The sequence below is a fragment of the Silene latifolia genome, chromosome Y (genome assembly GCF_048544455.1).
Source record: "Silene latifolia isolate original U9 population chromosome Y, ASM4854445v1, whole genome shotgun sequence".
Classification (NCBI taxonomy): domain Eukaryota; kingdom Viridiplantae; phylum Streptophyta; class Magnoliopsida; order Caryophyllales; family Caryophyllaceae; genus Silene; species Silene latifolia.
This window is the reverse complement of record NC_133538.1, coordinates 139,170,978-139,197,410: the sequence shown is the minus strand read 5'-3', so window position 1 is coordinate 139,197,410 and position 26,433 is coordinate 139,170,978. Positions and strand designations below refer to the sequence as shown.

Sequence of the window (26,433 nt, the reverse complement as noted above, 5' to 3'; positions counted from 1 at the left end):
CACCGTCAACCACTGCCACCTACACCCTACACCCACCACACCGACACAACCACCACCAGGGACGCCGACACAACCACCACCAACGCCGCCGCCTGTCCACGGTACCTCATATCCTCAACCACTAAACACCACACCAACACCTTCAGTAACTCTCCCACCCCACCAACCACCACCAACACCTTCCTCGGCCACACCATTGCAACCGTCCGACGCCAGCCACACCAGATCTGGTGTTTTAAGGGGTGGGGGATGGGTTTTCGAAGGGTTGTGGTGGATTTTTTTAGAATGAATAAGGTGTTTGGGGTCGGGATTGTGGTGTTTGTTGAGGGCATAAGGCGTGGTGATTAGGTTCGCCGTGGGGTACCGTGAGGAAGATCGTCGGCGCCGCTACTTGTGGTGGTGTCGGTGTAGATAATGGTGGCAGGTGGTGGGTAATGGTGGAGGAGGTGGTGGATGTTGGCTTTTAATTCCCTTTTCCTCTAATTGTCAACCAAACACCCAAGTATAATATGGGTGATCCCATTCATTTCCCTCTCTTACCCTTTCTTGATTTCATTCTCTTACCCTTTCCCGTACCAAACGCCCCCTTAATGTTTAAAGGTTGTAATTTTAATGTTTAAAGTGTGTAACTTTAAACTACTATTGTGTAATTTTAATGTTTAAAGTGTGTAACTTTAATCTTTTAAGTGTGAAACTTTAAATTAGTATTGTGTAATTTTAATGTTAAAAGTGTGTAACTTTAATTTTAAAAGTGTGTAACTTTAAATTAGTCTTGTATAACTTTAATGTTAAAAATTTGTAACTTTAATGTTAAAAGTGTGTAACTTTAAATTAGTCTTGTGTAACTTTAATGTTTAAAGTATGTAATTTTAAATGTATAATGTGTAACTTTAGTGTTTAAAATGTGTAACTTTAATCAGAAATTGTGTAATTTTAATTAGAAATAGTGCAACTTTAATCATATATGATGTAACTTTAATTAGAAATAGTGTAACTTTAAGTAAATATGGTGTAACTTTAATAAAAAAATAGTGTAATTTTAAGTAGATATGTTGTAACTTTAATCAAATATTGTTTAACTTGAATTAGATATGATGTAACTTTAATCTAATATGGTGTAAATTCAAGTAAAGATGGTATAATTTCAAGTAGATATGTTGTAATTTAATCAATATAATGTTATTTTAAGTAAATATGGATTAACTTTAATCTAATATAGTGCAACTTTAAATAAATATAATAACTTCAATTGATAATGTGTAAATTCAAGAATATGAGCAAATTAATTAATTAACTTCAAGTAGATATAATGTAAATGCAAATTAATTAATTAACTTCAAGTAGATATAGTGTAAATTGGGTGTAACTTCAAGCGGTTATTTCGTAACTTCAAGCGAATATGGTGTAACTTCCAATTTATCGAGCATTAATGAAATTTTCGAAAGAGCAATGGTATACTAAAATACTACCATTGCGACGGGCTCGAAAAAATAATAAAGTTAGGCTTTTGTTTCGCCTTAATCGGAGTCCGAATGAAGATTTACGAAACTTTTTAAGAAACCGCTTCTATTTTACGCGGGAATAAAATTTCAGATCTTAAAACCATTATTTTTATATTTGAATTGAAAATGGTATAATAAAATGAGTTAATGTGAGAGAGAATGTAATTAATGGATGAATTGGGAATTGAATGTATGAAAAAAAGAAATTAATTTAGCATTAATTACTAGTAGGTGAGTGTGATTTTGCTTTAAATCTAGACCATCAATCTTATAAGATCTAATGGCTTAGAATAGGACTTAGAGACTTAGTTTTTTAGCTGGACTCATTTGAACTTGACTCTATATATATATATATATATATATGTATCGATTGATTGATTGATTCCATGTATCAAAAAAAAAAAAATTAATTTACATTCCAATTCCCAAATTAATCAAACTGACACCAAAGAAAACTTGGGTGACACAACAAAGTGAAGAAAAAATCCTGGCCGCGCCTCCCAAAGCTCTCGACAACTCCATAGAGCTGAGGACAACAAAACATTCCGACGCTTGAGGATTGTCACAATTCGCCGTCGATTTTTGCCGACGGATCTAATTTCCGACGGCACAACAATGTAACACTGCATATTTCGTTTCTTTTGTTTTCAAGCTTTGATCATCATCTTCTTTTTTTTCTATGTTTTTTTTCGCCTTAGCAATTTATCATGTCCCGTGATTAGGTTTTGTTGTTATTTAGCGGCGATTTTTTCTGCACTTTCGGCTTTGAGGAGATCGATGAACAAGTGAAATTAATCTACGCACTCTTTCGTCTCACATTTTACACCTTTGTGATCATTTTTTTTTGTTTTCTATAATTTGTAGAGTGCAATTTTGCTACTTTGGTGTATCTGTGACGTTGATCGTTTCGACATTGTGTGCGGTGTGCTATGTTTATTTGAAACCGTCTTAAGATAAGACGCTTCTTTTTCCATGCTGCGAGTATTATTTAATGAGAGCCATATATAATGACTACGAGTATATAGTAAGCTTAAGACGGTTTTAAGCAAAACTAGCTCTACGAGATGCATGGCTATCTTAAATCAATCCAATTTATGTAATTTCATGAACATGATGAGGATATTGGATTCCGGACTTGCGAATACTCAGCTGCTTAATTAAGACACAAGAGTAAAGGTCGAGAATCGATCATTACTGTACCATAACAAGGTGGCATGGATAACGGTGCGATGGTTATTTATTGGTAAATCAGTTCTATTGGTTTTGTGGGTGATATATTGGGCTAAGATTGGCCTTACAGGTCAAAACCATCCATACGCGTCAGATATCGGCTATAACAGCCAATTATCGACAAAAATCCTTCAATGTATCCCCCAATACTTCTAACCATGGCCATAAGAGTACATCCCAGTGTTTTTGTAATAAGCTCTAGGCAGTTTCCCATTTTTCGTTGAACTGGCTGTGTTGATTGCTATACCTCAAACGGGATAAGCTATTGTTCTAAATGTGCATTATTCAATTCACGCTTGTCTGTTTTTAAAAATGGTTATTAAGGCAGTTGGTTTTGGAAAGGAGGATGCAAGTGAGTGTAAATGGTCTCTTGGAAATAGGTTATGCTTTGTCATCTCAAATGGTCGTTTGATTTTACTCAGAGAAACTTAACCTTCAAGAGATTGGCCAATGCGGAGCTTAGAATATTTAATCTGGCTATGTTGGATACGTACCATGAGATTGCTGTTTACATTCACCGGTTTCACAATCTTGATCTTTTCCAGCAAGGGTTAGCTTCTCCTTCTACTGTACTTTCTTGCATGGTGTATTAACTTGTATATTGGTTCTGTTGAAAATAATATGCACTGGTAGTAATTTGAGCGTGCATTTCTGTGGTATAGGTGGTACCAAATTAAAATTACTATGAACTGGGAAGATGGAGACGACCTCATTGTTGGGATCCCATCAAAAGTTGTACAATATGAAGGTAGTTTTCTCAATATGACTTTTTCTTTCTGTCAGTGTTAATATGCAGTTGATAAGTGATCACTATGGTACTCTGTGGTGTGCTGCAGCTCCTAATTCAGGTTCTTCTGATGGTTATGGATTTTGGAGGATTAACGATGTAGACAACAGTTTTGCAACTCAACCCTTTAAGATCAGATATGCAAGGCAGGATGTTCCATTATCTGTCATGATTGCTTTTAACGTATCCCTTTCCAACCATGAGGTACCTTAAGATATTTAAGATAGATTTGTACATGTTTTTTAGTGCTCTTCTGTTAATGCCCATTAAGTCGGTTGGCTAAAGATGTTACTGTATAGATGATGCCTTATCAAATTAATGCAACTGTATTTTCTTCTGTGACTTTGAAATAATTGGCTGCGTTTTGCTATTAACTGAAGTGATGATCCAGCGTATGCTTATTGGGAAGTGGGCGTCGTCCAATAAATCCCATTTTATTAAACATACAAAGTTGTGTTTAGGCAGCCTCCTACTCTTAAAATAATCTTATATAGGAATCGATGAAGCGTGTGGCAATGCTGCGGCCTGCCCAAGAGTTAGGATGCCGGTCACTTTTGTTTGCAAATATAAAATGAGAATATAAGCATAGTTTCAGAGTTCCTTCTCTTCCACATGGACAATGACTTGGTCTCTGGGGGATATCATTCAAATGGTGCTGCACAGAAGTATCTTGTCAGAAAATTGCATGATCTAAAGTTAGATGGTATTAAAATTTTAAAATGATAAAACTGCAAAAATGTTATTTTGTGATGATAGCTTAGATTCATGGATGCCACAAGATGATTAGAATACATGAAAACATATTTTTTTATTTTAAGGTATACTGTATTTTGTTGCCTCCCTGTATATTTCATTTTTGTGATGGTGTTTTTCAGAAGATTCAGAAATTATTGCATATTTAAATTTGCTTCTAGTTATGTCTTTTTTTTTTTTTTTTTTTTTTTTTTTTTTTTTTTTCATTTGTGTAGGTTCCCTCCACGTCTGGTGTTATCATCAAATTTGAACTCCTGTATGCTTCTTTATCAGAGCAAGGGTAAGTTGGCAGAAATTCTTTTCTCTACATATATGTCCTGATAATTACATAATATTCTAGGAGCTCTTTTGTGCGTTGTACCTTCCAAATTCTGGATGATTAATGTGTCACATGTCATGAGCAGGCCTGGATTGCAAGCTTTCTTAAGCACTTCTCCTGCTGCGGCTATTCACGAATTCCGTGTACCACCAAAAGCTCTTCTGGGAATACATTCTTATTGCCCTATACTTTTTGACGCCTTCCATTCTGTGCTTGTAGATGCAAGTATACATATTAGCATCCTGAAGTCAGTTGCACAAAATATCTCAAAGAAGGTACCCAGGTCTGTTTCTATTTTCGACTGTTTCCATCTTTTCTCGGACAATCAGCTGCACCTGGCTCTAAATGGCGGATTGATTTTCTAAAGCATATCTTGCAGAGGTGAAGATGTCGACGGAAGATTTGTTGGCAAATCCAATAAGGTATATTTTCTTCTTTATTTTTCCACTCATAATCTAAGTATCTAAGTCTAACAGTAAATTCTATTATGCCACATACTTTGGTCTAATTCTTCTCTTTTCTTTCCCCCCTAAAATGAGGCACACAGCCACACACATATTGGGCGTTTTCTGTTGGTTTCTTTAAGGGTGTGCGCATCGTATTGAAAAAATATTTTGATGCGTGACAAATGCTTCTTCGCCACCCTTTAGTTTATTACGAGGTCTACAGATTGGCAATAAATGCTCTTGTTGCACACGAGTTAGAATTTAGAACTGTTTGTGGGTATCAGACTGATCTTGTTTAATACCTGCTTATGATGGATTTGGCCTATTTTTATTGAGCATTTGTCGTGTGATCTGCTTACTGTTGGCTCTGTTGAAAATTCTGATAATGTGCATCTTCTGGATTCCATATGGTATTAATATTGCTTGATTTGGCTTTGTAACTACGGTTTTAATTCTACTGGTTAGGGTTCAGATAAAGTGGAAAAAGAGGTTTTGCTTGTTAAAGCATTGTTAGCGGCGCGGGACATTCTCTTGGAAGAGGCACAAAAGCTCAGTAGAGCAATCGATCAAAGTATTGACCTCACTGATTTCATTTCTCAGCTGGATGACTCCAAGTTGTTTGGTTCCCTATTTCCAGCCAATGTGTCTTCGACCACAAGTAAAGGTCAAAGACCAAAGTTGACTGAATTCCATAATAGTAATGAGGTTCTCCTTCTACCTATCTAATCCTATGTCCCAAATAATTGGAAACTTGGAATCAATAGCAAAATGATATGTGTTTTTTTCTTATTGACTGGACTTCCTTTGAAGTTTCTGACTGAATCTTATAAATGGCAAAGTTTTTGACTGAATCTTATAATGGCAATCTTTTAGTGTGAATTTATTAAAGTATTAGTCCTGCACCTAGTCAATTAAGAAATTAGGATTCATTATGCTTACTGATTAGTTTTTACGCCTAAGTCTGTAAGTGATTTTACAATGTTAAACAGAAGGCAAAAATATTTCTGGACTTTCGGAGTAATGGCGTGCTGATGTCCTTATCTAAGGATAATTTACTTTGGTCTGCACACATAATTGGGGATCAAATTCATTTTCTTTGGACTGTGTTTCTGAAGTTTCACAGGTTTGTTCCGTTATCTTTGTTTAAAAGATAGGGCTTTACTTTTGTTTCCGTTAGAGTTTAGACAACTTTTCTAAACAGCATCTCTTTGTTAATAGTTAACGACTTCCATTTTTCTTTCACATACCTTATCTTTGTCTTGATGGCTTTGTTAACTTGGCAATCAAGATTTGTTGTCTGAGAGAAAGTTTTGCTTTGTTGTGATATGTTTCCCTTATAGTTGTGAAGTATAGTTTGCAAATTCCCCCTTTTGCTCTAATTATGTCTTACCCAGCACTTACAGAGAGCATGTTTTTGCCCTATTTCCTTACAAAGTTGAAAGTTTGGGGCCAGTTCTCCGCTACTAAGTAATTTATACTTCCTAGGTCCCATTGGATTGTTAGTGTTTCCTTTTTCTTGGTGAGTTCTAGCCTCTAGGCATGTAGAGGAACAGATTTACCCCTCGTTTCCTGAGACAAAGTCCATGTGCTACAGGGACTCCACATTAACACACAGTAACATACCTGATCTCCACTGATTCTTTCTTCACTTGAAAAAACAATCTTATGTAAGTGGCAATATAAACAAAATTGAAATGGAGAAGATGTCTCACAAGTCATAACCATATTTTCTAAATAATCATCATTTTCTGTTAGAAGCATCTGACATTTACAGCCTCTTTTAGTTGATCATTATTCCACTACTCCATTTAGGGTACTACTACTCTAATTGAAGATGGAAAGGGCACCAAAAGCTCCAGGATATGCAAATATATTTCGACTTAGCTAGACGTGGGGGTGTAAAGTATAAAAATAAAATAAAATAGAAAGAATGAAAAACTTTTGCGCTATGCCTTACTGATAGGATGAGCCATCACTGACTCTGTAATGAAGATGCCAAAGTGCCGAACCATTTAAAAATCTAATTCCTCTGTATTAGCTTGCTAGGAAGTTATGGTGTCAGGTCAGACAACCGAACTGTGAAAGGCAATTATAACTTTTCTGGGGGACGATTTTCAGGTTATTGTATGCCTTATATGATGTATGAGTGCTCCTTTCTATACTTGAGTAATTCAGTCCATCAAGGGTACTTTGTAATTTGTAAATGATTCATTTAGCAAGCCAACATTATATATCAAATGAGAAAGATAATATATAGAACTGTTAATGCATTTTAAAGCAGACTGTTCTCGTTAACTATGGGTTTTGCTTCTAAATTACGTTGAAGACATCTCGAGTATTATGCAACTGTGCTAGATGTATATCTTGTAAGATACACTAATTTAATTTATTTTTTTATTGTTTCCCTCATTAATTTTTACTATTTGATTCCAGGGCTAATAAAACCAAAATTACCGAGTATTTGCGGGAGTCATGGGCCAAAGATAGAAAAACAGAATGGTCGATATGGATGGTGCATTCTAAAGTTGATATGCCTCACCATTACATCAGTAGGAAAGGTGATGACATTTTGCACCATGGTGGGTTGCGGGGGAAAGTGTCAGTATTAAGGAAGATCATTGATGATGTAAGTAACTCAGAACCCAGATGAGCGTTTTCAATTTTTGAATTGTCTCATTGCATGAAATGCTTCTTTTCTTCATTACATTATCCAGCCTCTGTTTCTATCTGTGCTGTATAGTTTCCTATGTAGTAGATAACACCATTTCATTGTTCTTTGCAGCCCCCTCAAGCTGCAGCTGCTCGTGCTGAGCAACATCGTCGAAGTATTGCGCAAATGATGGTGAGTGCCTCCTTACTGCCTCTGGAAAAGTCTTTTTCTAAAGCAAAAAAATGTACTTAAGGTTGCAATGCTTGAAACAAACTGGAGTTAATAATTTACATTGGATTTCAGATCAACAGTCGTTCAATTGAAGACTTACAGATGTTTGGCGATCCTTTGCATGTTCCTGTTCTCATTGTAGAGCGGGTTATTAATGCGCCAAAGCGTTCTTACAGTGGCAATTCATACTTTTGTCATGCTGATCAGAAGGCCTCATCTAAAGTCATCACCGATTTCAAAACAACTAGCAAGATGTCTGGTACTGACCAGCAATCCCGTGTTTTGAAGATTGTTGTCTTTGTGCACGGGTTTCAGGTATGTTCTTAGAACGGAATGAATCATCTTTCCTTTTGGTCTTCTCTTTTGGGAGGAAGGATTGCAGTTGATTTTGTATGGCTGGTAGTAGATGTTTGGTATTAATTTTGCAAACTCTATGCTCTTGATGTTCCCATTAATTGTTAGTACAAACAAATTCAGTGTTCTGTTTGCATACGATTGATTCATGGACGTGCAGGGACATCATTTGGATCTCCGACTTGTTCGTAACCAGTGGCTTTTAATAGATCCAAAGGTTGAGTTTCTGATGTCCGAAGCAAACGAGGATAAAACATTTGGTGACTTCAGAGAAATGGGACACCGGTTAGCAAAGGAAGTTGTGTCGTTCGTTAAGAAGAAAATGGAGAAATTTTTGAGATCTGGAGGCTTGAGAACTATTAAGCTTAGTTTTGTTGGGCATTCAATTGGAAATGTGATTATAAGAACATCATTGGCTGGTATAAACTTCTATGTTGATTTCATGAGTTTTCATCTTCAGACGCGTACTGTAAAATCCTAATGATCAGTTTTAGTTTTCCAGATAGCATTATGGAGCCATACCTCAGATTCCTGCACACCTATGTCTCTGTATCTGGTCCTCATTTAGGATATCTTTACAGTTCGAACCCTCTGTTTAATTCTGGGCTATGGCTTTTGAGGAAACTCAAAAACACACAATGCATTAATCAGCTTACTTTAACTGATGAGTCGGAACTGCGAAACACCTTCATATTCAAGCTTTGTCAGGTATAGTTTCTCTTAATCTTTACAAGATAGGGTACCCAAAAGAAAGTCTGAAAATAAACTTGTTGACAGTTGCTCTTGAAAGGAGTAAACTGGCTATTAAAAAAGAAACTTTTTTATGGCCTTGCTTAGTTTTCATTGCCTGCCATTTTGCATTGTTAATCATTCCGGATCTTGTTTTGGATCACTGAAGTTTACCTTACAGTTTAGTTTAAATAACCCAGTTTTCGAGTTTAGCTAAAAAAAGATTCTTGTTTAATTTGACGGTTTTTCCTCTCCTGTTCCAGCAAAAGACATTGGAGAGTTTCAGGAATATTATTCTGCTGTCTTCGCCCCAGGTGTTTACTCTTATTTCTCCGATTTAATATTTGTTGGAAGGTGGTGTCTTTTCACTCTTTGAATGTCTGCTCTGCGCGTTAGGCTGCAAGTCTGTAGTTTTTTTGGGACTGGTGTCTTTTCACTCTTTCAGTCCTCAGCGTTATACAAATCCTGTGTGTGTGTAAATACTGGTACATAATATGTAGAATTTCTAAGGGGGAATGTAATTGAGAGAAAAAGGAGAAGTCATCGGGATAAACTTGCTCAATTAATTACATAAACAGTTGGCTTTTATATAGGCTTACAATAACAAACTAGCCTAAGTAGGAGGTACGAGTTATCCCACATTTCACATCACTTGCTTGACCAATTATTCCACTAATTCTAATGCTATTTATTAGGAATCACTCTAGCCATTAACTAACAACATTTGACTAGTATTATGGAATATTTTGGATCATAATAATCCAACAAAATAATATCAATTACATCGATTCAACCATACGATTATGTGATAGGGATACACGTTACGTGCGACTCATTCGGCGAATGCTGGGTCTGAGAAAATTTGTAAACCCTTTTAAACTTTGGGCCACCATCTCACAGAACCCCAACAAATGGGAGATGTGATCAAAGATGTTTGAACCTTTCTTTTGTGGTGGAATGGCATACACAATGAACAAATTTGATTGAGTTGATAAGTGCAAGTGACATGCATGTAGGTAAAAGTGTTCCATACTGTTTGTGCTTCTTATACCATGTAGTAGTTCTTGGCTGATGCAAATTTTGTAGCAAGAAGGGTTACGTGCTTTGTCTATAATTGCCAAGCCTCGCCAACTGAGTGGAGGAAGATAGTTAAATTGGGAGATGGGAGTATTTTTCAGCATACAATGAGGTTCCTTGAGGCATTGGATAACTCTCGTATGATTTGCCTTGATAGTCAGAATTCTATTCTCTCCTAAAAGTATACGTAAACCCCTTAATGAGTTACCCTTCTCATGGATAGTTACATTGTACAGACTACGTTCTTAAGATGGTGTGTGGATGTACATCATCCAAGCCAAACATCTCCCATCCTTTTATTAAATTTGACTTCGTCTCCAATTTTGTTTCATTTTGCATTATCTTTGAGTATGTAGCCTAATTTGTTGAGCAAATTCAGCATTTATAATATGCTACTCAGTATTGGGTTTCAGAAAATATGTTTTTAGTCACCAAAAACGCGAAATGTGTTTGTCTTAATTTTTAAGCATCCTTTGATTCCTTTCTGATGTATTAGTCTCATAACTAGCAGTCTTTCCAGGACTGTAATGTACCATGTCATTGCCATTAACTAGTAGTCTTGTCAGGATGGTTATGTACCCTATCATTCAGCAAGAATTGAATTGTGCCCTGGATCTTCAACCGACTTCTCAAAAAAGGGGGAGATATTCGTGGAGATGTTGAACAATTGTTTAGACCAGATAAGGTCTCCTTCTATCGACCACCGGGTTTTCATGCGTTGTGATGTTAATTTTAACATGTCTTCTCATGGCAAGAATTTGGATACATTCATAGGGCGAGCTGCCCATATTGAGTTTCTGGAGACTGATATTTTTGCCAAACTCATAATGTGGTCATTTCCAGAATTTTTCCAGTAATGATTTTGAAAGAGTTTCTAGCAGAAGATTAGAACTCCATATTGTCAGGCTGCTGTTGAATTAATTTGAGACGGAGGAATGTTCCTCTTGAGCATGAGAATACATCCGGACACATGTATCACGTTTCAGGTTAGCTAGTTTCCTAATCTGTTTTTTCTCTCTTTCCATTAATCAGATTTGCATTTAGGTTTATAGACAGGATATTGCTTTAATTAGAGCTTAGAGGATTGAACACAGTTGATGAATTCACATAGATAATCAATATGGTTTCTGAGTATTTCATTCTGCTTCTATTCAGTTCTGTATCTGGAAAACGAGGCACATTTTTCCCTCTGTATCATTCAGTCATTGCACGGTGCAATCACTGGAGATAACATAAACACTGGTCGGACGATTTGTGAGGAATAGACTTGATTTTTGCATCCAATTATTATTTCATCCGATCTCTCACATTATACATGCACAGAAACCTGGGCGTCATGGGTTTAATGTCTATCACCCCCATGTTTGACGTCCCACATTACCTCCTCCACATTCAGGGCTTACCGAATGAAAAATAAAGCGACATTGATAGTTTTAGAAGGAGTTAGATCTGGTGAAAACTTTTCTTAATGCTCTGACGCTGAAGGACTTAGCCTTGGTTAGAATGGCATTACTACGACTACTACTACTACTTTTGACCAAACTAAGGTAGTCTTCTTCCGTTTTCTCCAGCTTTAAGTTGTCTTCAGGATTCCAAACCGAGCATCCTTTCTCTTGTTCTTGATGGTTGAAAGCACGCCATTCTTGTTGCATATTCCCCACACTGTTACCTTCTGTTGTGCGTAATCCACATTAACTGAGTATATCCCTGTTATATCATGGACCATATATAGTTAGTGTCGCATCAAAATGCTTATCAATAACTACAAATAAAATTCTGGAAAAGACTGTTGTTTAGAAGACAAGATGGCCGGGAACTTGGGAAATCATATGGTAAAAACACTGGCAAACCGTAAAAGGTCACTATGCCACTAATAGGGAGTTATTAAGATAAAATACCTCTTAGATTACTCAAGGTCTTCTTCACTTTCCTCTCACATCCATAAGAATACAAAGGAACCTTCAACTCCACATACTGAGGTTCCACAGTCTTGCAAGCTGGGACAATTTGTAGATCTGCCATTATACAATCTTATAGCTACAATCGGAAGATAATTAAGATGTTTTTTGTAGGATTATCGAGTTGTTACCTGGATACTAGCTGTCATGGTTGACGATGGCTATATATAGAGATATAGGATTAAGGCAATGTATGAACTTTACGTAATCTAATCTAATCCTAATTATAAAAAGTTGAAAGCTTAAATTAAAGTCTGTTATACTTTGTTATGTTATGTCATCATGTCGTTAACTAGCTTTTCTTATGCCTGTTGTCTGTGTTTTACAAGGAGCTTTAGGCGGAAAGATGACTTTATGATAGATTCCATGCTTTGATTAGTGGTGGTATTGCATGAATTCTGAGTCAGATGTGTTGTTTTTATAGCAAAATTTTACGTACCTAAGGACTTCTTTTGTTGCATGGCATTTGATTATACTCTTTAGAGGCTTAGCTCGGCTACCATGAATGTGGGTTACTTTGCCTTTATCTTGGTCAGCAAGTTTCGTTTTAACTAGACTAGATTAATTTTTTTCATTCGGGGAATCTGGTATTTTCTGTGTTCCATTTGCTTAGACGGTTTTAAAATATGCGAGGAAAATTTGGTAATGTTTGCGACAAAACTAATTACGTCAGTTTGCTACGAAGTACTTATTAGCTAAAATTATGCTGAGGTAAGAACAAACTGAATAGCAGGAGTATTATAGTTGATTAAGAAGAGTGATGAACTAAATTTGGTACACATCTTTTCTGTGTATAGATATTTTTTTTTGGGTGTAAAGGTGTTACGAGGGGAAGTTTTGTAGCTGATGAGACTTGAACTCGAGGCCTTGAGGCTAACTTCATTCTCATACAGAATATGGGTCGCATGACCCAAGCAAGTCTTGGATGTAGTCTTGGAATAAAGTATACTAGTTTTCTTGCCCGTGCGTTGCACGGATATTAAAATAATGTGTGAATATAAATTTCACAATAAAATGGAATATAGACATATAGTACATCGTTCATGTCTAAGACTTTATATATGCCGCATGACCAACAAATTATTCCCGTTAACATAATATTGACTTAAGAATAAAAGAGTGTTTTTTTAGAAAAATAACACCAATATGAAGTTTATATATATGATACTTGGACTAATAGTTTTTAGAATTTGTTCATTAATACCTGTTTGTTTTTCAATTGGTCAAGGAAAACAATAATATCTACTCTGCATAATCAACTCAATGATGAAACAAATCTCTTTCTTTCGAATAACAATCATAATTTAATCATTGTTGGATAAATTATAATTATGTAAAAAGATTTAGAGGTAATTAGAATGTTATATCTCCCGGTCAAACTATAGAAGTACGTTTGAATGTGAACCAAATTCCGACACAATACTACATGGTAGAGCTGCTTATGAACCCTCCCCCACCCCCTGTCTATAGCAATAGTCTTGGCCCCCATCTTCTCATTTGAAACAAAATCTTTCACGCAGCGCAGACCCCTATTTTTCTTCCCTATTCACACACATGATCTAAAACAATCTCATCCCTTGAAAGATCGATCCTTGTCTCCAAAACTTTTCTCAAATTTATCCAACCAAGTGAAAAACTAAACCCTACTTTTAGAAAAATCCACCATCCAATGGAAACTAACCATTGCTCTCGACAATGTTGTTTTTTTAGGAAAATAAAACCAATATGAAGTTTATATATATGATACTTGAGACTCAGAGTTTTTAGATTTTGTTCATTAATACCTGTTTGTTTTTCAATTGGTCAAGCAAAACAATAATATCTACTTTGCATAATCAACTCAATGATGCAACAAATCTCCTTCTTTAGAAAAACAATCATAATTTAATCATTGTTGGGTCAAATGGTAGTTACGTAAAAACATTTACAGGTAGTTAAATGTTATATCTCCCGGTCAAACTATAGACGTACCTTTGAATGTGAACCAAATTCCAACGCAATACTACATGGTTGGGGCAGCTTATGACACCCCCTATAACAATAGTCTTGCACCCCCATCTTCTCATTTGAAACAAAATCTTTCACGCAGACCCTTATTTTTCTTCCTTATTCACACACATGATCTAAAACAATCTCATCCCTTGAAAGATCGATCCTTGTCTTCGAAACTTCTCTTAAATTTATCAAACCAAGTGAAAAACTAAACCCCTACTTCTAGAAAAATCTACAATCCAATGAAAACTAATCCTTGCTCTCGACAATGTTGTTAGAATTAAGATCTTACTTTAATTTGGATTGATGGGGTCAAGATTAAGTTTATCAGTATGATGTTTTGAGGTTTCTTGTTATTATTCATGTTACCTATATGTTTTAATTCAAGCGATATTTTGCTGATAAATAACATTATTTATTATCACTATCCTCGTTAAACTCATCACCCTGCACAAATGCACCCTCCTCCACCCCACTAATTTACCCGCAAAATAAAACATCAGCCAGTGTGATTAGTTCTTACTACTTGAAACAACCTCCAATCCATTACCACTATCACTACCTTTTTGTCACGTTTTACATCTAAGAAGTCATAAATCACATTCACCTCCATGAAACACCAATCTTTACTCTAGATGATATGGATCCCCGTCTCCACTTATCGAAGACAATTTATTTCTCCTTCTTCCCCCCCTCTCTCTCTCTCTCTCCCTCTCTCTCTCTCTCTCTCTCTCTTTCTCTCTCTCCCTTCCTAGTCTTTTTCTCGTCTCCTCTCCCACCTCCATTCGAGATACTCAAACAAAGTGTTTGGGTACTATGTTTGTAAACTGAATAAGTTTGAATATTATATATATACACGAACTTTGCTATTTATTTCATTTTGCATAAATAAATCTTACTACCTCCATCTCATTTTTATTGTCCTTTTTTCTTCAAATTTTATTATCTCATATTTATTATCTCCTTTCTAGATCTAGTAAGGAAAAACTTTAGTCAACCAACTCATCGCAATCAATCTCATTCCCACTCAAAACAACCTTTAGCCCACTACTTAATCCCTTCGGTTCACACATAAAACGGTCTAAAATGCAAAGCTTTCATCTCTCTCTTGAAAAATCCATCTAACTAACAAAAAACTAACCGCTACTATCTGAACTTCATCATTTTTACATCCCATAAAGATTAAGTTGAACATGACAAAATAAATGCAGATACTTAGGTTTTGTTTGATAACGACAGATTGAACATTTTTTTTAGCATTTTGAGAGTTTTTACACTATTTAAATAACAAATGTGTTATTTTGAGTGTTGATCATCGACATATTGAAATAGTAGATTGTGGTGTAATTTCATGTTTTACATTATGACCTTTAATTAGTATATTATAAGAAAATAAAAATTGAGTTTTTTTTATCTCTGAGGAAATTAAAGATCAAACTTTATCTTTATCATATTTATAATTAATATTCTTCACTTAAAATATACTCCCTCTTATTCACCATTTTCTTCCCTATTTCCTTATTCGGATTATTCGGGTTTTCTTCCCTATTTCTTTTTTTGGGTTGATTTGTGTGGTCCAAATTAAATTACATGTGGGGTAGTATGTTTTGTGTGGTCCAAAATTAGTTTCTTATTCCTTGTGCAAAAAGGAAAGGGGAAGAATATAGTGAATAGGAGGGAATATAAATTTATGCAAGTTCAAATAAGTTAGCTAAAAGTTATAAATCACAAATTGTACGAAGCAGTATAATCATTTTTTTATTAATATGAAATAAAGGTCATAAACTTCATGAGAATATTAATGCGATAGAGAACTATAGAAGAGTTGGCAAGTACGTGACCCCCTTTTAGGTTGAAATTTTTTCATTTATTTTTATATTTTTGCTAAAGGTGGTTAAAGCATCGTATTATGCATGACGAATATGTCTCACTCTTCCCCAATTCGTATCTCTCTTTAAATTATAGTAATGATGCGCTCAATTTACAAAAAAAAAAAGTTATAGCATCAACAATAATTAGTTTGCTCCATATAATTGAATAGTACCGTTTTTTATGCATGTAAATTTGTCAGAAGAAAAGCATGAGAGAGACAGTCTTCACTATGTTAGGGAAAGACTACTCTTACCCTTTTATGTGTTTTTCATGACTTTTTTTTAATGTTGATCGTTGCTTGAATTGAATCTTAACCTTATACATATTTCTATAATAAGTGTATCTAATTTACCTTCAAGCCTCATTCAAATCTATTTTATTACTCGCGGTACCATTTTTACTTTAAATTGTAAAACAATCGCACAATAAAGTTTTTCAAAACATTTACTCATTTGTTATAATATGATATTTCGATTCGCAAATTAGCAGGAACTTTCTTTATCTTTTAATACTCCTTGAAAAATAGATATCAAACTTTGTACTTATCAATTATTTGTGAATATCTTATTTAAATTTTGATTAATATACTTTTATATAATGACAAATGAATGTAAATAATATAATAATAAATTATCAATAGAAGTTGAAGTGTATTGTGAGGGAAATAACTTTAAAATTAGTAGGAGAAATACATATGACATTTGAAAAATAAATTTTGTATTATGTATAATTAAATATGACATTAGCAATAACAAAAGACGTAGAGGCATATTTCAGCGTTCATTTTACTCTTTACATGAGTAAATTCCATGTAGTACATATTATGCATGCACATTTATCACAACCCAGTTTGGCCTAAGGCCTTTTAGCCTCATAATACCTCATTTTTTTAATCGGAAGTTGTTATAAAATTGGATATTATAAATATATCAAAGGTTTTTTTTCCTTCTAATTTAATAAAAAGTAACCAAATACTACTGAATAATTTTTTAATATTAATAAATTTATTTCATGTTTCTAATATAAATTGTAAAATAATTAATTAATTCTCATTTCTAATAAATCATATTCCTAAATATAATAGCAAAAATTTTAAATAATTAATATCTCCTTATTCTAATAGTATAATTAGGAAAAAAAGCCTTAATAAATTGTTAATTTATTTCCTATTTCTAATAGGAAAATTCTAAAATAATTAATTAATTCTCATTTCTAATAGAAAATTATATTCCTAATTATAATAGAAAAATTGTAAATATTTAATTATCTCCTAATTCTAATACTGATAGTATAATTAGAAAAAAAAAGCCTCCTTTAGTTATATACTAGATTTAATGCCCGTGCGATGCACGGGGGGCCTATTGATAGAGTTTTATGTAATATTTTTTGTTGGAGTTATATGCCTCACCTTTAATTCACTCCTAGAGAGTTAATGTGAGATTGTGATGTTTTATGTTAACTTCATGCAATTGAAGTTTGGAGTTAAGGAAAACTTATGCAACGGATGCTAAAATATGCATTTGATGGAGTAATGAAGAGTATGTGTAACATATGGTGAAGTAACGCAAATGAAGACAATTGATGGAATTGCTACAAACGCATTTGCTCATTTATTTTTAATACACTATAAATACATGCTCAATCCTCCGCAAAATAATCACACAACAAAACTACAACATAATACATTCTTCTCTTCCTCCTTTATTACTACTCTCCATAATCATTTTGGGTGTTAATATTTAACACCTCTTGAGAGTTTATTACCTTGGCTATTTCAATAGTCTTTGAGGAAATTATCCTTGTACTCCCACATCATTATAGTGAAATACTTGGCTCTCTCGCCGGTGGTTTTTTACCTCTATTTCAAAGAGGGTTTTTCCACCTAAAAATCTTGGTGTTATTTTATTGTCTTTTATTATTTCTCTTAATCTTTGGTTGAATTTATTCGCTTCCGTACTCTGTACCCCAACAAATTGGCATCAGAGCCATATTATTTTCAACTGAGATTTTTCCATAATGCCGACAAAATTTGACATAGAGAAATTTGACGGTAAAATTAGTTTCGCCATTTGGAGAGTTCAAATGCGAGCTGTTCTTATACAAAATGGTTTAAAGAAAGCTTTAGATGGTAAGTCGAAGAAACCATCCACTATGACAGATGAACAATGGGATGAAATGGATGAGAAGGCGTTGTCCGTGATTCAACTTTGTTTATCACGTGAAGTTTTACGTGAGGTCATTAAAGAGACGTCCGCTGCTAGCATGTGGACTAAATTGGAATCTCTATACATGACCAAGAGTCTAGCAAATAAGCTTCGACTCAAGGAACGTTTATTCACTCTCCGCATGTCAGAAGGTACTCCCGTAAAAACACACTTAGATGAGTTTAATTCTATCATAATAGATTTGGAGAACCTTGATGTTAAAATCGATGATGAAGATAAAGTCATCCTACTCATTGTCTCATTACCACCCTCATTTAAACACTTTAAAGAAATTATGTTATACGGTAATAATATTACATTATCCTTTGAAGATGTCAAGTCTCACCTCCTATCAAAAGAAAAATTTGATACTTTAAATTAATTACGAACAATCGGGTGAAGGTTTGGTTGTTAGAGGGAGAACATTTGAAAGAGGTAGTAGTAGTAAGAGTAAGGCCAGGTCAAAATCAAGAGGTAAAAAATCCAAATTTTGCCGATATTGCAAGAAAAAAGGACATGAAATCTCCGAGTGTACTAATCAAAAAAAAGCAAGAAAGAGATGATAAGGGTAAAGGTAAACAACCCGAACACCATGCTCAAGCTAGTGTTGTTGAGTCCGAGTCGATGGGGATGTTTTAGTTGTCTTTCGATATAGAACAAAGGTCTAGAAATGAGTGGATACTTGACTCATTGTACTTTCCACATGACTCCTAATAAAGATTGGTTTACTACTTATAAATCAATTAATGGTGGTCTTGTTTTGATGGGCAACGATGCACAATGCAAAGTTGTTGGTGAAGGTACAATAAAAATTAAAACACATGATGGTGTTACTAGAACCTTGACTAGTGTCGACATGTCCTCGACTTGAAGCGGAATCTCATTTCCTTAGGCACCCTAGAATCACTTGGGTGTAAGTATTCAAAGTCAAGGTGGAGTTTTAAAAGTGTCCAAAGGTGCTCTTGTATTAATGAAGGCAAATCGATCTCGGTAGCTTGTATGTACTGCGGGGTTCTCTTTTATTGTGCATGCATGGCTTGTCTCATCTAGCAATGACACCAAATTGTGGCATATGAGATTGGGCCACATGAGTGAAAAAGGAATACATTTCCTTAACAAGAAAGGATTACTCGGAAAGCATTGTACCTAAGCAAGGTTGATTTCTGCGAACATTGCATTTTTGGCAAGCAGAAAAAAGTTAGCTTTTCAAAGGGTATTCATAGAACCAAGGGTACTTTGGATTATATCCATTCTGATCTTTGGGGTCCTTCAAAAGTTCCTTCAAAAGGAGGTTGTCATTATATGATGACCATTATTGATGATTTTTCCAGAAAACTCTGGGTCTATTTTCTCAAATACAAGAATGAGGCGTTTCCCACATTCAAAGAGTGGAAAACTTTGATCGAAAACCAGACTGGAAAGAAAGTAAAAAGATTAAGAACTGACAATGGTCTTGAGTTACTGTTCAAATGAATTCAACATTTTCTTCCAGAAGGAAGGTGTTGCAGGACATCGTACCATTCCAGGGACTCCACAACAAAATGGAGTAGCAGAACGTATGAACAGAACTATTATGGAGAGAGTTCGTTGTATGCTCTCTCATTCTCGCTTGGAAAAAGACTTTTGGGTCAAGACGGCGTCTGACATGTTACTTGATAAACCGCTCCCCAAATAGGTCTCTTGATTGCAACATTCCGGAAGAAGTTTGGTCGAGTAACCACGTTGATTATTCTAATCTTAAAATATTTGGTTGCTCTGCATATTCTCATGTGAACGAGGGAAAATTGGAGCCTCGTGCTAAAAAGTGCATTTTCTTGAGTTATGGCTTAGGGGTTAAAGGTTATCGTTTATATGACCCCGAGTCTCGGAAAACCTTTCATAGCAGAAATGTAACTTTTAATGAAAATGCTATGTTATCTTCTGGAAAAGAAGTTGTTTCTTTTTATCCTGGTACAGATGATCAAGAGAATACTAGAGAGAAGGTGGAGTTTGATGTCAAAGTCTCAAAGTCAGAGGAGGATGTCTCTACTTCCTCTACTCTGCCAAATTCCAACGAACAAACCGAGATCGTTGAACAAAGAAGTCCACAACAACCACGCCAACCACAAAGACGAGGTTTACCAGATCCATGGTCCTTGGCTCAAAATCTTCCTGAACAGAGGCCAAGAAAATTGAATCCAAAATATACTGACCAAAGCGCAAATATTGCTTATGCTTTGGCCGCTGCACAAGAGATGAATGACTGCAATGAACCTAGAAATTATTCTGAGGCTATTTCCGATGCAGATTCTTCAAAATGGGTTGCAGCGATGCAAGAAGAAATTGAGAGTCTTCACAAGAATGAAACTTGGGATCGGTGAAGTTACTGCGGGTAAGAGAGCTATTAGTTGTAAGTGGATATTTAAGAGAAAAGAAGGCATCCCTGGTGTTGAAAGTGCAAGATATAAAGCAAGATTCGTTGTGCGAGGATTTAATCAACATGAAGGCATTGATTTCAATGAGGTATTTTCTCCTGTTGTTCGTCACACCTCAATTCGTGTATTACTTGCTCTAGTTGCTTTGCATGATTTGGAGTTAGAGCGATTAGATGTGAAAACTGCATTTCTTCACGGTAATCTCGAAGAAGAAATTTATATCCATCAACCAGAGGGTTTCATAGTTCCCGAGAAAGAGGACTATGTTTGTCGTCTAAAAAGATCTCTTTATGGTTTGAAACAGTCTCCGAGACAATGGTATAAAAGGTTTGATTCTTTTATGGTTGGACATGGCTACTCAAGGAGCATTATGATAATTGTGTTTATTTTCGAAGACATCGACGGGTCGTTTATATACTTATTGCTTTATGTCGACGACATGCTAATTGCTTTGCAAAAGATAAGTCACTTGTTAGCAAGCTAAAGGCCCAAATGAGCGATGAATTTGATATGAAGGACTTAGGTCCTAAGAAAGAAGATTCTTGGTATGGAGATTAACAGGGATCGTCGAAAGCGAAAATTAATACTATCACGAAAGAGATATATTACGAAAATGCTCGACGGTTCAATATGCAAGATAGTAAACCCGTCAATACTCCTCTTGCCGCTCATTTTAAATTGTCATCGAAGTGTCCACGGACGGATCATGACAAAAGACGAATGTCACATGTCCCATATTCAAATGCCGTTGGGAGTCTTATGTATGCCATGGTGTGCACTCGGCCCGATCGGCTTATCTTTGTTAGTGTGGTTAGCAGATTTATGCACAATCCAGGCAAAGAACATTGGGAAGCCGTTAAATGGATTCTTCGCTATCTGAAGGGTTCTTCTGATATTGGTTTGGTATTTGATAAGCAAAGAGCTGATCCCGGAGGTGTAGTTGGTTATGTTGATGCTGACTACGGTGGTGATTTAGATCGAAGAAGGTCACTCTCATCCTATATATTTACACTTTCTGGCTCTGCTATTAGTTGGTATTCTTCATTACAAGCCATTGCGGCTTTATCAACAACTGAAGCAGAATATATTGCTGCAACTGAAGGTATGAAAGAGGCGATATGGCTTCGAGGTTTGGTGAGCGAGCTTGGTTTAAAACAAGATATTCTTGTAGTATTTTGTGATAGTCAAAGTGCAGTCCACTTGACCAGAAATAGCAAGCATCACTCAAAAACCAAGCACATTGATATCAAGCACCATTTTATCCGAGATATTGTTGATGTAGGAAATTTAACCGTTGAAAAGGTTCATACAACTGAGAATCCTGCAGATATGTTAACCAAACCACTCACAACAGCTAAGTTTGATCATTGCTTATACTTAGCTGGTATTATTCACACTTAAAAAGGATTCATTGGCGAGAGAGATTATTTCAGTGGGAAGGCGAGTCAAGGTGGAGATTGTTGGAGTTATATGCCTCACCTTTAATTCACTCCTAGAGAGTTAATGTGAGATTGTGATGTTTTATGTTAACTTCATGCAATTGAAGTTTGGAGTTAAGGAAAACTTATGCAACGGATGCTAAAATATGCATTTGATGGAGTAATGAAGAGTATGTGTAACATATGGTGAAGTAACGCAAATGAAGACAATTGATGGAATTGCTACAAACGCATTTGCTCATTTATTTTTAATACACTATAAATACATGCTCAATCCTCCGCAAAATAATCACACAACAAAACTACAACATAATACATTCTTCTCTTCCTCCTTTATTACTACTCTCCATAATCATTTTGGGTGTTAATATTTAACACCTCTTGAGAGTTTATTACCTTGGCTATTTCAATAGTCTTTGAGGAAATTATCCTTGTACTCCCACATCATTATAGTGAAATACTTGGCTCTCTCGCCGGTGGTTTTTTACCTCTATTTCAAAGAGGGTTTTTCCACCTAAAAATCTTGGTGTTATTTTATTGTCTTTTATTATTTCTCTTAATCTTTGGTTGAATTTATTCGCTTCCGTACTCTGTACCCCAACAATTTTTAATTATATTAAAAATGTTACTCCGTATTTATTAGATCTAACTTTGAGAATGACTTGTTAGTTGTTACTATAACAACAAAATGTATGTAGCTTAATTCATTCGAATTCTGTGTAGATAATTGATCTTAATTTGTTAAGAATTGTTTGGTAAACACTTCTACTCGAACAATACAAATCTTAAGTGAAGATCTTTACAACAACAAATTAAATATAATTTTTTTATATATTTCATTATGGATTATAAATTCTGAAAAGTTTTCTATATTAGTTTGATATTGTTCTATATTAATGAAAGTGACGGTTTAAAATTACGATAAAACGTGATGAGAAATTAAATTGTTTATCACACGTTATAATAACGTCATTATTGTAATATGACTTTTTTAAGTTCATATTTTACTTAATCAACGTAATTAATGTGCATTAAGATATCTTTTCTTCGTCTAAAAACTCTAAATACATTAGATCTGTCTCGTGTTCTAGTTTTATATGGTAGGTATATACAAATTCTTGGGAAGAAGTTTGTAAATAATTTTATGAAAACGGTCTTACAAAAGAATAAATGATACATGCAATAATCCCTGTTTGGCCTTTGATTTTATCATAGTTACATTAATTTATCAATTGGAATAATGGCTTACTCATCCATAATCCTAGGAAACTCTCTAATGCTCCCCTCAACCCATCAATATTTGAATCCCAATACCATGCTCTATCTCACCGACCCTCCTCCATGATAAAGTCCTTATTCTTCTGCAGATCCTATGTTGTTTATCCTACAAATAGCTTATAGGAGAGATTAAAGAGCCCCATTGTCAAGATTAAACAGCAAGTCTTGCTGATGGCAGACATATTTGGTCTTCAGCTGAAGACGGGCAAAATGTCACCCATTTAAGATGAAAATGTAACCATTTTAAGGTAAATAATTTTTAAAGCTATAATAGTTTGTCATTAAAATGGTAACATTTTGTAGTTAAAATGGCGACATTTGGCCCGTCTTCAGCTGAAGACCAAATATGGCTGCCATCAATGAGAATTTGTGAAGATTAAATAGTATGATTTGATGCATGTCAAGATTAAATAGTCTCAACCGTTTGTGTTTTTTGAACAATAGTTCAAACTGTCATAAAATAGTGAAATATCTTTGATTGATACAATACACGTTTATCTTTACCCTTAATCATTTTATGATAATAGTCTGACTAATAAGGTAAGTTTATGTATATGATCTTCGTAGCACAATTTATTGTTAACCTTCATTATATATTAAATTAACGGGTATTGTGATTAGTGAAATATAATCATGTCTCACTTGAAAAGACGAACAAAGTAAAAATATCCCGAACCAAACTGTGTGTGAATGATCAAATTACTCATCAAGTTCACCCTTAAAATAGAAAGGACAACAATAATTGACCGAGACATCTCAAAATGGAATTGAACAACAAATGACCTAATACATAGGGAGTAAGAGAAGAGGAACATTTCGATTAGGGAATAGTAATATGCAAGATGTAATATAATCACACATATATAGAGAGGAGAGCTCAAATATTAGTCACGATGAAGAATTGAGGTATTCTACTCCAATTAAGATTCAAATCTTATTTTATATTATCTTTTAACTAATTATATTAATACGTTAATAATCTCATTTTATTTTATATTATCTTTCCACTAATTATATTAATACGTTAATAATCAAAATAGGTCGCTAAAGGTTGACTCTCTAATTACAAAGATAAGGAGGGGTAAGATATAACTATTACTCCAGAATTTCCCTACTATCTATCACTGATACTCTAATTTACAATTACGTGTAATGTAGTTAGAATGCCAAGCCCTACTATTTATGAGAGAATCGTTGAAGTGTCTTTATTCAAGGCGGTAGAAAAGAAGAACGGGGTCTTAGACACCCGACCAAAATTTGCGGTCTTTGGAAGGCTTAGCTTAAGGTTCCTTTCTTTCTCCTTAGATAAACTTTGTAAAATTTATATTCATATATATTCCTAATCTTTGGCAAATATATCTTGAATAGTTATTCTACATGAGTAAAAAATAATAAAATAATAATTGCAATAAAAACAACGTAAAATTATTACGCAGCTGCAAAAAACATCTGCTTTGTGAATTTATCGAAATGCTACGAAATACGAATAACATTAGTTTGTGAGATCTAAGGTAGAAGCATCAAGCATGCATGGATTCTTGATTAATGGATTTTCGAATAGAGAGATACTTAAAACTAAGCGTAAATAAGAGACGATCATATAATTCAGATTGTTCTCGAATTTAAACAATAAAATCCAAATATAAAAAGTAAAATAAAATCAAGAGTATACATTGTGTCATGGCAAGTGATGTTTAACAATCTTTATATTATACCCCGTATTAAGTTATATATAAGGATTCATATCACAATGGCTATTCTCAACATGTACACTAACCTTAACCCTTCAAGAAAGCAACCAATTAATACGGAGTATCCTAATTTACTTGGTATCTATACATAACCATGCAGCTAACAAAATAGTATGGACACAAAGTCAATCATCTCAAGCAAAGCTCCCTACAAATAAATAGATGGATGTTAGTAAAAGTAGGATTTACAAATATCGAAGTCACTTGCCTCGTGTCGAAGTCGTATATTCACGGTTTTTCTTCTTCGAACCACTGCCATAGCAAATAAATATACGAAGTGTTAATATCTAACATACAAAATATATTACTGTCAAATAAGAAATACGTAAAAAGTATGTTAAAGAGCTAAATTCTATATAATAAGAAACTAAATTTCATCATTAGAAGCGCAGGTAACAATTACAAATTACAAATAAAAAAAGTGAAAGTTGGAATATTAAGGAGGTGGATAGTTGTTTATATACTAACACAAATTGTTATTGATTTGACTTAGGATTCCAACTTTAGATAAATATTGATGGTATTCTCATAAAATTTTATCAAAAAATATTTTTAATATGTAAAGTAGTCTAGAAAATTTGGACTCTCTGTAATCGCTCGAAAAAAGCTTCCTTTATTAATATAGATAGATATTGATTGATTGTTAATATAGCAAAGGTCTCAGATGGAGTCTTGGGTTTCCAAGATCAGATCCATGTTAAGACCCCTGAACAATAATTTGCAAGGAAAGTGGATACCACATAATTTTGTATAGTGTTTTGATAAGTTTTTGAGAAATAAAGTGGAAACATATGAGAGTCTGAGTTGAGTCTTCAGATAAAACTTAAATATTTTATTGTCGTTAGGACTGATATTGGGTTTCTACGTGTTAAGCTTGTTGACATATATTTACTATTTAGGCGTATAGATGTTAAGCTAGTTGACAGATATGTATGAATAGTATGAATATAAAGTTATAAACCCCTTGTGAGTTGTGATTATGGTTTCTACGTGTTAAGATAATTGACATGTATTTATGTGTATATCTGTTAAGGTACATGTTTGTTAAAGATTATTATTTACATACGGGGTATAAAAATAAAGTAATAGTTGTATACATGTATCTCATTGTAGGCTGTTTGTGGTGGATTTCCTAAATGAAAGAAGAATTGGGTGTTATAGAAAGAAGAATTGGGTGTTATAGAAGCGTTGGAGATGTAGAAAGAATGAGTATACAGAAGAAAATGTTGGCGTAATATTTTCATTCAAGGGTGTATGCATGGGGTCCTAGACTCGTAGGTCGGTTTGTGAATTATACAATGTACTCTGTATTTTTGAAGTCTGTAAAGTCATCCTTAATTTGTATTTTTGACTTACTCGTATAATATAAGATTGATAAAATTGTGTTTATAGATCTGTTTTGAACCGCTTTAGAATTATCTTCTTACATTTCTTTAGTTTTTATGAT

The 26,433-nt window shown here is 34.4% G+C and overlaps 1 protein-coding gene across 3 annotated transcripts; it reads left to right on the top strand.

Annotated features, from left to right (window-relative positions):
* The first annotated feature begins 1,882 nt into the window (after positions 1 to 1,882).
* Positions 1,883 to 26,433, top strand: LOC141626767 (uncharacterized). Of its 3 annotated transcripts, XR_012536349.1 has the most exons (17): positions 1,883 to 2,119; positions 3,155 to 3,282; positions 3,395 to 3,480; positions 3,569 to 3,723; positions 4,488 to 4,552; positions 4,677 to 4,874; positions 4,959 to 5,013; positions 5,503 to 5,742; positions 6,027 to 6,160; positions 7,471 to 7,663; positions 7,820 to 7,879; positions 7,991 to 8,233; positions 8,433 to 8,691; positions 8,775 to 8,980; positions 9,265 to 9,315; positions 10,645 to 11,064; positions 26,100 to 26,433. XR_012536349.1 is itself a non-coding variant. In XM_074440421.1 (16 exons), the coding sequence occupies exons 2-16, from the start codon at positions 3,212 to 3,214 to the stop codon at positions 10,933 to 10,935; spliced, it is 2,295 nt and encodes a 764-aa protein (XP_074296522.1). In that variant the 5' UTR covers positions 1,961 to 2,119; positions 3,155 to 3,211; the 3' UTR covers positions 10,936 to 11,210. The 3 variants fall into 3 exon arrangements, 2 of the variants coding, with proteins under 2 accessions (XP_074296522.1, XP_074296521.1); XM_074440421.1 differs by lacking the exon at positions 26,100 to 26,433 and having other exon boundaries at positions 1,961 to 2,119; positions 4,971 to 5,013; positions 10,645 to 11,210; XM_074440420.1 differs by lacking the exon at positions 26,100 to 26,433 and having other exon boundaries at positions 2,042 to 2,119; positions 10,645 to 11,210.